This window comes from Falco peregrinus, chromosome 7 (genome assembly GCF_023634155.1).
Source record: "Falco peregrinus isolate bFalPer1 chromosome 7, bFalPer1.pri, whole genome shotgun sequence".
Taxonomy (NCBI): domain Eukaryota; kingdom Metazoa; phylum Chordata; class Aves; order Falconiformes; family Falconidae; genus Falco; species Falco peregrinus.
The window spans coordinates 73,864,769-73,877,937 of record NC_073727.1 but is presented as its reverse complement, the minus strand read 5'-3'; the positions used below and the strand labels follow the sequence as shown (position 1 = coordinate 73,877,937).

The 13,169-nt window shown below is 37.8% G+C and overlaps 1 protein-coding gene across 1 annotated transcript in view; it reads left to right on the top strand.

Annotated features, from left to right (window-relative positions):
• The window catches only part of LOC101923360 (dystonin), a 303,205-nt gene that overhangs the window by 287,144 nt on the left and 2,892 nt on the right, over window positions 1-13,169 (top strand). Inside the window, 9 exon segments of the mRNA XM_055811183.1 lie at window positions 147-310; window positions 589-751; window positions 2,239-2,393; window positions 2,560-2,634; window positions 3,493-3,510; window positions 6,548-6,665; window positions 9,061-9,129; window positions 9,895-10,094; window positions 10,554-10,664. Of these exon segments, the coding sequence (XP_055667158.1) occupies window positions 147-310; window positions 589-751; window positions 2,239-2,393; window positions 2,560-2,634; window positions 3,493-3,510; window positions 6,548-6,665; window positions 9,061-9,129; window positions 9,895-10,094; window positions 10,554-10,664 (1,073 nt within the window).

Here is a 13,169-nt window from a genome sequence, read left to right as displayed (position 1 = left end):
AATAAAAATCCCATTAGATGGAATCATATCAGGGTATGGGCTCATTTGGGACAGGAAGGAGTAGTTTTAGGAAGGTCAAGTACCCTTCATGTGAATGTTTTTGTTGGAATCAGGTGAGACTTAAACATTTTACTATGTTTTAACAGGAAAGCGTTCCCCAACACCAGGCATATATCCATCAGCAGCCCAGACGCAAATCGAAACCAAGAATCCACGGGTAAACCTTTTAGTCAGCAAATGGCAGCAAGTCTGGCTTCTGGCCTTGGAAAGAAGAAGAAAACTTAATGATGCTTTGGACAGACTTGAAGAGGTCAGAAAAGGACTGTACAGAATATACATACTTTTTGCATACGGTTGTTACCATAGATTAAATTGCCAATACTGTAAATACTGTAAACAATTTCCATATTTGTTGTACTATATTGTATAATAGAGTTACCTGAAAACACTGTGCTTTAACGTGCTTTAAAAATGTTTATATAGGTCCTCAAAGAACCAGTTACTCAAAAGAATGCAGATGGTATCTGTCTCATTGATTTTTCTAGACCTATTTCAGCTGAAGAAAGTTCTTTCTCTTTTTTTATTAAGCTAAGAGAATTTGCCAACTTTGATTTTGATATTTGGAGGAAAAAATACATGCGATGGATGAACCATAAGAAGTCTCGTGTGATGGACTTCTTTAGGAGGATTGATAAAGATCAGGATGGAAAGATAACAAGGCAGGAATTTATTGATGGAATTCTTTCTTCAAGTAAGTTTTAAAATTAACTTAATGTTGACCTTGGAACAAACATCTCATGAAGTCTGTCTATATAGTGTGCCCTATGCAGTTTATTGCGTTATTAGGTCATAATTTCCCTATTGAAGTCATTAATTATGATTAATTTAAACTATAATTATTTTACTTGAAAATATTCCTAGATTCTAGAAACTCTTTCTAGTTCTTTTACATTATGAATCAGATTACAAATGTCACATTTATATTATTGGCTAATTTATAGTTTACAGGACTTGGATCTTCATTCTCACAGTACAGTAGCGACTTCAATAATGACTTTTCATTGATCAGTCAGAATAGTAAAATGTACATTATAAAACCAACACATAATTTTCAAAATCATTTCATATGATCATAGGAATTTTATTAAAGAACTTACATTGAATAGTTTCAATTACTGAAGGAAGCCACTGAGTTTCTGAAACTGTTGTTTACATGAACCATAAATCCATTGCATCTATAAAGCGGATCAAAATGTCAAGCAATCAGACTAGGAAGGGACTTCTCCTAGCTTTCCTGGTGGGCTGGTATTCCTTGGGTATGCACAGTTGGTGGTAACATTAAGGTTTCTACATCATGTCTGTGTGTGATCTTGTTTCCCTTTAGCAACTGACTCATAACAGATAAGGGCCTCCTACTTAAAATAATCCTTTATCTTCAGATCATGAAGACTTTTGCTTTGAGCAGTGAAGATTCAGAACTGGGCTGCTTTTAGCATCTCATGTTAAAGTTATTCAGTAGGAGAATTTTGTAGTGTATGTATTTCCCCCTGCTTTAGGAAATGCAGTAATACAGTCACTACATAAGGATGTCACTGTTTTATGTGAATTGACAGAAGTTGATGAAAAAAACCTGACACCACCAAGAGGTTAAAACAGCTTACTCATTTAACTCAGTATCAACTTCTTGTAACTGCTAAATACTCACGATACAGGCCCTGTTCACCATCGTGAAATTGTCTTTGACCATTACATAGAGAAACTCTGCATGGATTAATGTTCTGCTGCTGTGAACTTATCTAAAGAAGGATTTCACAAAATAGCATGCATGTTTTTGCAGTGGGAAGGCCTTGCATTCCAAATTTAATTAGCAATTCTCACTTGACCTTTCTTCATTAACAATTTGTCTTGTTCATCTCTGGTATTTTATGCACTTTGAGCATCAAAATGTTAAAAAAAAAGCCAAAACACACATATATCTTACAGTTTAATCTGCGCTTTTGCTTCTGTATCTCTCCAAGCCCCACTATGATACTCAATTTAATCCACTATCTAGGTAACACTGGAGTTCCAGGTGTTTTTTCAGAAAGATTTCTTCAGTCTTCTAAATTTCCTTGGTTTTTTGATAGGCATTATCTGTCACCTAGTGCCTAAAAACCTTTTAATATTTGTGATAAAGCCTTTCATTGTAATAGGATTGAAAATCCAAAAAACTTAGCTTTTGTTGCCTTTTTCTTACAGAATTCCCAACAAGCAGACTTGAAATGAGTGCTGTTGCAGACATTTTTGATAGAGATGGTGATGGATATATTGACTACTATGAATTTGTAGCAGCTCTTCATCCAAACAAGGATGCATACAAGCCTCTCACAGATGCTGACAAAATTGAAGATGAGGTACATTCTCTGCTTTCTTAGATTGCTAATTCTGTTCTACTGGGGTCATGTTCTTTAATAATGAATTCTATTTTCACTACTATATAATTTGATGTTTACCAGGTAAAAAATCTTTAGGCGTATGATACTTGCAGTAAAGTAATTATCCAGTTGTGGTTTTTTGCAGGTTACAAGGCAGGTAGCCAAGTGTAAATGTGCAAAACGGTTTCAAGTGGAACAGATTGGGGATAACAAGTACAGGGTAAGTTTTCTAAGGACCTTCTTGGTTCTTTCAGCTTAAAGATTCTCCCTATGACATGGTTTATGCAAGGAATTGGGCTATATTCATTTGCAGGTATTTGGTGTGACAATTACATGTTTTCTTATTTAAGCTTGTCTAAATTCTATGGGTTTGACTTGTTAGGAAATGCAGGCGAAAAATATAGGGAAATGCTGCTGCTTGTATTTATTTTTGCTGAAACTACTGAAACTGTTTTCAGTCTGGGAATTTTTAAAAGCTAACTGCATGTATACACACATGCTTGCATATATAAAACAGCTCCTTAAAAGCCAGTGTCTTTGCCTGGATATCCAAAGTGTTTAAACTGCAGCTGATTTTCTGTTAGTTTAATAAAAAGTGACTGATATTTTCCTGTTGTATTGTGTCGTACTTCAAAAATCTTTTACCAAAGTGTATTCAATCACTTCTATCCTCCCTTGTCATTTTATTGGAGCATACTGATGCTTCTGAAGTGTTGTTAGATATCTGCAGAATGATTTTAGAGCACAGAAAAATAAATATCACACTGTAAAGAAAGATCTGCTACCCCTAGGTTCATTAACCAGAACAATTTCAGATGAAATATGCAGTATTTGATTAAGAGATTACTAAATACTTGTACATTATTTTAAAAGACCACAGAAACAGCAATGGGAAGGAAACAAAAGGCCTTGAAAATTTTCCAGGATTCGATCTCTGGATGGCTAGCTACCTGCTCATCTCTGAAGTAGATAATTGATTTAGAATGTCTAATGTGTTAGTTTGCATGTGTTCTAGAGTCATGTAGAGAATTTCCTGTTAACTAATCGTTTCTTTCTTCCATTTTTCATTTCTTATCAGTTCTTCCTGGGAAATCAGGTATAAACCAGTGGAATGTGTTATGAAGTTTCTTTTTTTCTTTTTTTTTCTTCCTTTTTTTTCTAACGCATAATGATTTAAGCTTGCAGTGGTCAGTCTTTTTGCCATCCTTTCATCCTCAGCTAATTCATTGCTGGTCAGCTGTGATATTTCTTTTAATATTATGGAGCATTCCTTGTTTTAGAATCCCTCCTCTTCAATCTCTCACCTGCTTTCTTTGGCCATTTTCCTCATTAAGGAGATTACTTTTAAAGGAACCAGATAATGGTCAGCAACAATTCACATAGTAAAAGATCTTGAGCATTTAAACTGCAGTTTTAGAACCACTGTTTCCAGTTTTCAGTCTCCTAGTGAAATGCCTCAAAATTTGTGTTGTATTTTTTAGGCTATCAGATTAAAGGCTAGTCACAGTAAACGGATTCCAGTGTCATATCACTTATTTCTTGCAAATTAGGCAAAAAATACTTTCATTTTCAGGGACAAAAAATAGAATCCCTATGCAGTCAAGCAGACTCGTTAAGAACCTAGTTGATTGTTGGTGTTTTATGTACTAACACAGTGAATCATTAAATACATATTTTGAAAAGAGGCAAAAGAAACTTGTTCTAGTTAGACTACTCCCTCTCCTAAAGTGTTTTCAAAGAGCCATGGCAAGTCTATAATGTATTGGAGCTATGTTTAAGAATAATTTGTGTCATTTTGGTCACCAATCAGTCATACTTCAGTGGCACCATTCAGTGGTACAGGGAGGAAACGCTAACTAGTGCTTACTTACTCCTTACTACTGATACGCAGCCTCCTAAAGTGTTAAGTCATGCTTGCCTGGTGAGAATGGAAATACCTTACGCAAACCAGATCCCATTAGTATCTTATTCATGTACTTATCAAGGCAATTAATATGTATGATACACTCTGGGTATGCTAGTGTTAACAGTATTAGCCACTTTATATCTAGAGATGTTGAAAGTGTAGTTGCATTCTTATTTACTGGCAGAGCCTGGTGAAGTATAGAAGAATATCCACAGAGCGCAGTGGATAATCTTACCGCATGCCTCAAGCAACATATCTAATAATTTAATATGTTTTCCACATATAGAACAAGAACAAGGCTCATTTGAAAAGACTGTTTGAAATTATGTAAATCCTCTTATCTGCCATCTGTCCTCTCAGATCTGGTAAAAATACAGCATTTTGGGGGAGTGTCTAACTTACTGATGCAGAACAACATCACAGTAAAAAGCACCTACGACAAGTTAGCTGAGGCTTCTCTAGTGACGGTGATGTTATATGGCTATTGTCAAGAACAGGCCTTTTTGTAGCTTAAACTAGACTTTCTTGACTTTTTACCTCTGATTGTTTGAAACTGAAATTTTGTTCAAGGGAAGTTGGTATTCAGACTGTTTCAAGAAGGAAACAGACTGAGTTACCATTAGGAAGAATGCCTTGATAGATACCTGTATTACTTTCCAGGAGTTCCACTGTCTGAATTAACCACAGCCTAGGTAGGCAGTTTCCAAAGGATACTGTATCTGACACTTGGTGTAGTTGTCTGATGGGGTCTAACTGAAGAATTAAGCTGAGATGGGAGAAAAATAAAGAAAAGAAAAAAAGATAGTATCTTTAGAACCTCTAGAAAAAAAAAATCTCTGCAGAAACAAGCCAATGAAAATAAATGGCATCAATTTGGATTTTTTTTGTTAAACTTTGGTCTATATATATATATTAGTGTTTTGTTCAGCATATATTGAATGCATTATTAAAAAGCCCTTAAAAATAATGCTCATGTGAATGTTCTTATTTATAACAAAAAATATTATTGAATTAAGTGACGAGCTTTGCTTTTGTTTGGTTCCTAGAAGTAATATTCCTTTAAACTTATTCTCTCTTCTTGGCTTAAGTAGTACCAAACAACTAAAATCATTTAACAGGTAGGGAGCACGTTTGTGTGGTTTGCATTTAAAGCATTTCAGTCCTCTCTGGAGCAAGTAGGTACAGTTGAACTATGGCCAGCCTTCTTCAAGCGTCAAAGATTGTCCCAAAGAGGTGTATTTGACTCCTGTTGGTTTCAGTGAGTGCTCTGCATGTTTGCGTGAGAGTGCACACTGGGCTTGGCCTGATGATCTGATATCAAATATTTTAGTGGCATTGGCTGAAAAGTACTGAATTCTTCTGGTTAGTTTTCATGAGATTGTGGGGTCAGCATTTTGGTCCTGTTTCCTTTGATCTGGATATCAACGGAGATACTGCATACAGGTTTTGTTAGACCGGTTTCAAGAGCAAAACATATATTAGGCCTGGCCATCATCCCAGAGGAAGAATGGGCTGGTACAAGAGTTAGTATGAAACAGGTTTTTGTGCATCTCTGAATTGTGAGGAACTTCGGTGTGTAGACAGATGAGTGACAAACAGTTTATAATAAAGGACAATAAAGATAGCTATCAATCATTCATTGCTTCATGTTCCCTTCCCCATATGCACCTCGCCATAGGTGAGCAAGTGTCAGTGCTATATCTGAAAATATCCCTTATACTGAATCAATTGACAGAACTGTGCAACACTCATAATGCATTGAATTTCCAGCCCACATACTGATTGCTTAAAGCGATGCTACCTTCCTTTCAGCTGGTATTATTAAAATCTAGATGGTTGCAGAAGAGAGTTTACTTAAGGTTTTAACAGTGAAATAATGCAAATAGGTCTTCATTAATGTGCACAAATGCAGATCGTAACTAATTAAATAATGTGTTACTAATTTTGCTTCCTTTATGAGCTCAGACATTTTAGAATCAAGCATAAAATTAAACTTGAGATTCTTTCTTACCGTCCTGCCATCTCCTTTGGATTAATGCAGCAGCATCTGATTTGAAATCTTAACAGCTTTAATAATCTGCATAAATAAATCTGATAAATTTTTTTTAGCATTTACTAATAATCAAATATTAAAATAAACTTTTAAAATTGATCTTTAACCTATCAGTGTTGAATGGCATCTGAATGACTGAGAACCTCAGACAGTTGTTTGATTTTTTTATTGCAGTTTGGTGACTCTCAGCAACTGCGCCTTGTTCGTATCCTAAGAAGTACAGTCATGGTTCGTGTTGGAGGTGGCTGGATGGCACTCGATGAGTTCTTAGTGAAAAATGATCCTTGCAGAGGTATGTAACACAACTGTTAAAATGGACATGTGGATAATTATTTGGATACAGTCACTGTTCATTGTCTCACAAAGGAGATAGAATTGTTTAAAATGCCAGTTCTGTAAACATCATCTCACTAAATGTCACGTAACGATCTGTTTTTTTGTGAACTTTAAATACCATGGTTAAGATCCTCTTCAGTTGCCCTGATGTACGTCTAGAATAACTGTGGTGTCTTCCTGCGCAGTTCCTCAGTGTTAGTGGTGTATTTAAGAATTGAATGTAGCCCAGACAGAGCTTATGGCACGTAAACTGATTGTGTAACTTGCCAGAAATAGCACACCGAAATGTCCAATAAAACCTTCTCAGCAAGAGAGTTTTAAGTCAATAAATCAAAATAAGGCAGTTGAAGAGTAACACCACCACCACAAAAAACTTCTCCGGCCAGTGGCTGTGCCCAGGCTTTCAGTTTCTGCTTTTGTAGCCCTGCCTTTTCATTGGCATCCTCCCCAGAACCACGTTGCAGAGCCCTGAGCCCTGTACAAAGCAAGTGGAAAACGCTGTGGTCAGGAGGACTTTGTGCTCTGGTGAAGCAGGAAGCGCTTTATCACTGTGCCCTCCAGGGCATTGTATCCAATGCATTGTTTTCTCAGTACACAGCAAGGTAATGGCATCGTAGTTTGTTGGAAAGGCTACTTCCTAGTGGGAAGGTCGGCTCTGCCTGGCACTGTTCATGGAGGAACAGCTGGTGATAGGAAAGAAGCCATTTGTGAAGGGAGTGGGGGAGAGACAAGTCAAATAGTAGCCCAAGTAATAGAATTGCAGAAAGTGTAATAATGACTGTGAGTGAGCTGATGGTCTATAACTAGGTAATTCTGTCCTATTAACTAGCAGCATTAAATTTTCTGTGTTTTTACCTCTTGGGTTCTGTAGAATCACAATCAATATTGTAATAGTGTGAGAACAGCACAGAGGAGTTCAGGGAGGCCAGTGAGCTAGTGAAGACAGAGACATCAATTGTCCCGTGGACCTTACTCCAGTGTCAGCTATCACAGCTTCTGCTTTGGGACCAGGATTTCTAAACAGTTTGAAACAGACATTGAGAGGGTGAAGAGCTTCTGTTTGTAGCAGTTGTCATTCTAAGTCAGGGATGTCAATTCCAAAAAGGAGCTACCACAAAATCCTGTTAAATCCAAAAAGAAGCTACCACAAAACTGCATTAGTTAAGGCCTAGAAACCTTTGTCTACAGGCTTAAAAGGTACCCATTAAACTTCTTATCATAGTATCATAAAAGAACTGTCATAACTTTGTGATCACATCTGTGGGTTTTTCAGAAGTATTAAAAAATTGTCCTTTTGCTTACCAACATACTGCATATGTTGTTTGTAAAGAAATGTAGTAGTAATGCTACATTTGTTGGTGTTGAACCGTAGGTCTAACTGAAATTTAGCACCTGATTCTGCATCTGCTACTATAGGAAAGTCATCTTTGCCTGCAGAGCTATCCTTGCATTATAGCCTTCTGCCCGTATTCCTCAAAAGTGCAGGGCAGTGAAAAATGAAATGTCCCTCAAAATACCATACTTCATGGAAGGGTTAACTGAGTTCTGATGTATCCCAAACTTTTTTCTCAGGCCTATTGACAGGTAGGCTGTTGCAATTCCTACTTGGCTTGAAACTGAGAGATACGATACTTAATAACTATCTAATTAATTTACTGGAATTCCTTATCACTGCTCTCAGATTAAGAGTCCTTTGGAACTTTATCCCCTGTTCTTTAATAAACTTTGTGTTCTGTGTATCTGTATAGTATTTGCTGTAGTACTTGATCCCTTTTTCACTGAAATACATGAGCAGATGAGTAAGTCAGCACAGCGGGTGGAAAGGAATACTGATCTCTGTAGAGTCATCCAGGCGCTAGACATTGTGGATTGGTACCTAATTCTAGTCACGTTGAAGTCAGTGATGCAGAACAGTCATTAATGTCAGTGGTGCAGGTTCGGGCTTTTCCTTAAGCACTTCACGTAGTAAATACGGTTTTCTACCAGAGGGTTTTTGTGTATTTAGATAAACCACATGTCAAAGAACTGTTGTCATAAACAGCTTTAAAAGTATTGGACCTAGTTATATAAAATCATTTTAGCTTATATTACTTCTTTATGTCAGCAGATAAATACTGTTGTTACAGTAGTACACCTGGGACTGCAGCCAAGTCTGTCCAAGTGCTATGTACTTTTTGCCTAGGAGACCTTTGAGAATTCACCTCGGAGTACTTAGAGACAGCTTTTGCTCTGAGTCCTGTCTTTTGGCCTGGTGCTCCCAAGTCTCTTGCCTATGCAGCTGCTGTACTTGATTTCTTCTCCTGCTAACGATTTTCTTTAATGTGACCCATGTCCTGTGTCATTTTTTCTAGTTCATCATCACGGGAGTAAAATGTTACGTTCGGAATCAAACTCTTCAATTACCACTCAGCCTACTATAGGTTGGCAAACCCCTCTCTTTGTCTCCTCCTCCTCCTCTTCTCCTTTCTCTTCATTTCCTTCCCACTTTTAAAATATATTTACTTTTAACAATATGCTTCACCCATCACATTTGGCTTAATGTGTTCCTGAATGGGCTGATGCTTTGCAGACTAATTTTTTTGACACGCTTGAAGAGTGTTTCAAAAACAATTGTCATTCACACTGACACAGTTAAATACTAATGTGTCATGCATCTATTCTTGCAGAACATTCTTTCACATGTGTGTTTGTATGTGTGTGTGAGTGCTTAGCCACCAATTACCTCATCATAGTTTGGATTTTATGTTCCTCATTGCATGTTGCCAAACTACATAACTTCATAGTTTTCAATAAATATATTTGCTGCTTTCCTGTAATTTGTACTGAGCAATTTCTTCTGGAACATCCAAGCAAGTATTATTTATTATGAGTAGCTGTAGAGTTAGCAAAACTGCTCATCAGGTTGTGCCTATGTATTAATAGATGATTGATTAACAATGATTTAGCACATTGAGCATTCCATTATCACGCTGACTTCCTTTGACAGTGGTTCATTCCTGCTGGCATAAAGTATTAGAATAAGTGAGTTCTGCACATAACTCTTCTGTGTCCAAAATAAATGCATTACACAGTAATGCATTTTATTTACTGTTAAAGTGTGTTGGAGTCGGCATGGCAGAAATGACAATAAAGAGCCTTGTGACAGTTTTCATATTGGACTAAATGGACACCTTTCTTTGCTTCAGCTAAAGGGAGGACAAATGTGGAGCTGCGTGAAAAGTTCATTTTGGCAGATGGTGCCAGTCAGAGCATGGCAGCTTTCCGACCAAGGGGCCGTAGATCACGACCCTCTTCAAGGGGTGCTTCTCCCAACAGATCTACTTCTCTGTCAAGTCAGGCTGGCCAGGCAGCTGCCCCACAGGCAGTTGCTACAAGTACGCCAAAGGTAAGGAGAAACGTACAAAACTGCACTGGTTAACAAATGGGGTACAGATTTCTTAATATTTTTTTTCTTGCTCCAACAATATCGGTGCTTTCCCTAGCTGACAGGGAAGAAGTATCACTAGTTTTGTTTCATAGTCTGGGGAGGATCCGAGACATCTTTTCAGTGTATTTCCTCTACTGCTTGTTTGCGATACGGGAATAGAAGAATTCTTTTCATTTAAGGTGCCACATGAGCTACCCGGCAATTTGGGAATTGCTCTGAAAGAGCACTGAATTTCCATGTCATTTGAAAAATAAGCTCTGTCATCTTTTAATTTCAGAACATTTGTCATCAACTTTCTGCTTAGTTTTTATTGCTGCTATGATATTTGATCTTCCTGTGAAGGCCTGGGTATCCTTCTCCATGCATTGTTTTCCATCTGCTGTCCTTCATATTTTGATTTACCATTGTTTCATACAGACACCCCATCATTTAACACGCAACTATGGTAAACCATGGTTGACAAACAGCAAAACGTCAACTCCTTCTAAGCCACCAGAATCCTCAGACTATCAAGGGTCATCTGCAGAGGTACAGTAAGGACAGAGATCCTAGTCTAATGACCTTCCTTCACTAAAACTGTCACTTCACTAACAGCCACTAGAGTTTCAGTGCTTCAGAGCTGCAACATCCTTTGCGTATTAATGCATCGTCTTTATTTTAGACCTTTGTGAAATTATGCCTCAGTGAATTTATGTTTAAAGTGCAGACGGTTAATAAATCATAACAGTATGCAGTGAACTGGTTGAGCAAATGGGGAAAAGTACTTTTTTATTAATAAAGCAGTTCATACACTTTGTAGGTTTATTTCCTTAAATTGTTTACTTTGAGTTCATAAAGTACTGTAGTATTAATCAACTGCAGGAATTAGATTAATAAATCATGATCTCCAATGCAAAACCACAAAATAAAGAAATACCCAATCACTGTGAAGATGATAGCGCAAAAGGCTGACTGTGATACATGAATCTTTCCAACAACTGAAAGTTTTGTTTAGGAGGGTAGTGACCAATTGTTGCTCTAATGAGAGAGCTATTTGATGACTTAACAGGAAATGAGCTTTGGTCTTATTTCCAGCCCATGACTTAGATCGAAATTGCTAGTATAGTAATTAGGATTGTGCCGGCAGTTAAGCTGTACGACCAAAATTTGAAGGGGCTTGGAGCCAAAGTGTCTCCTCTAATGTCATTACAGTCAGTGAAAAGATTGCAGCTGGATCAGGCTGCAAACTGACTCGTCACTTGTAGGAGTTACTCTTGCCCTGGGCTGGACGGAGGCCTCAGTGAGGGGAACCTTGCGCTACCATCAGCTCTGCTGTATCTGCTTATCACAAATCTGCATTTGATGCTTATTCGTGTGACACCTTCTGGTGCTCAGTTGGTATGATCTTGGTGTGGCATTGCTCAAAGATGCGTAACAAACTTTTCACTCCCTTCTCCTGTGTGAGTGGGTACGTTACATGTGCACACTGCAGGTGTGTGGATGTACACAGCACTTCAAGCACACGGGGCTGTTGCTTAGAATGATTAACAGTAGCACAGAGTTGAGTCAGTTGTCAGTTTCTAATATACTTCTGTATTTTCTTTCATCTCTTAGCTGGTAACTGAATTGTAAGATTAATTGATGGTACTTTAAAGGCTTTATAGACATGGTAAGGTGGTGTTTTCATTGAATTACAGTGAGATTAAAGCAATTTGCATTGATTTCAAATGGTGGTACTGTATTTCTCACCTGCTCTTACAACTGCTAGTAGTTTCAGCAACTTTCTTTAATGTAAACCACCATGGTTTAGGATTATAAATGGAATGAGTAGGGTGCGGTGAATTTCTGAGGCATTTTGCCCGAGAGCGCAGTGATTTGTTTTCTATGTAGACTGCATTTGGGTTTAGGGCAAAACTGAAGAACAAGCTTGACCTCTTTTTCTTCTTGCACCAGTGATTCTATCCCAACGCCTTGCCCAAAGTGCAGCAGCTTCAGTGGAGGTAATGGAGAGTGTTCCCTTTCTCCTTAGCCTCCCAAGCAGTCTCTGTGTAGGACTGATTTCCAGGGTGTGGCTGGCTGGATGTTAAGCATTTGTAGGCTTTAAAGAGAGTTTAACATTGTGACCATCCCTGTCAGAGCCAGCAGATTTTCTGCTCTGTAGCATCTCAGTGCTCTTTTGTTCAGATGTGCCAGAAGTGGTCCAAGCTGGCAGCTGCCAGGCACACTCCTGGCAGGCCTCCGCTCAGTGCTTAGCTCTAGGCAGCTCCCAACACGCTCCTCTGGATCTTGGTTTTCAGTACCTAGTTCTACAGCATCGTTGTATGAGGATCAAAGGCACAGAACAGATCCTGGGATCCAGGCTGCTCAATGTGCCGCGGTGTTTGTTGTTCCTTTTGGATACCTACTTAGTGTTTTTATGTTGTGGAAATGAATACGAATACTGTAGTTTTCCTCTTAGTTGCATACACCTCCTGTCTAGTGTGCTACATGTGTTTTTGAAATGTGAGGATTTAATTCTTGTGGCTTTGAAAGAAATCTTCCCGTCTGGGGCGGATTGTAAATCAATACTCCTTTTATTTTAGAAATGAGAAAGCAGGCAGGGTAAGATGGCAGAGACATTTCAGACAATATATTGGCAACGGGAACTTTTAAAATTAGCCCTATGTCTCTTTTTCTGCTTTTTTCTAGCAGAAGGTTTTGAAACTTGATAGTTTTGGTTTGGCTTCAAAATATTTATAAAATTGAAACAAATGTATTCACCACCTACAACCACAGTCAGAATGCTGGAAAGTCAAGCTATGCAGACATAAAACCTCAACTACTTGTCTCTGTTTAAGTCATGTATGTACCATCAACTAATCTTACTTGCTCGACTAATTATAAGAAGGTAGCATTTTTCTTTCTTCATATGCATTGAAATATATACAAAGAACTCTAAAATGTTAATGTCAAGCAGACTGTTAAAGCGATTCTTTTTGTTGTTGTTTTACATTTGAATTACTTCAAATACTAACTGCTCAAGGAATGTTCAAAACTTCACATCATGAAAAATAT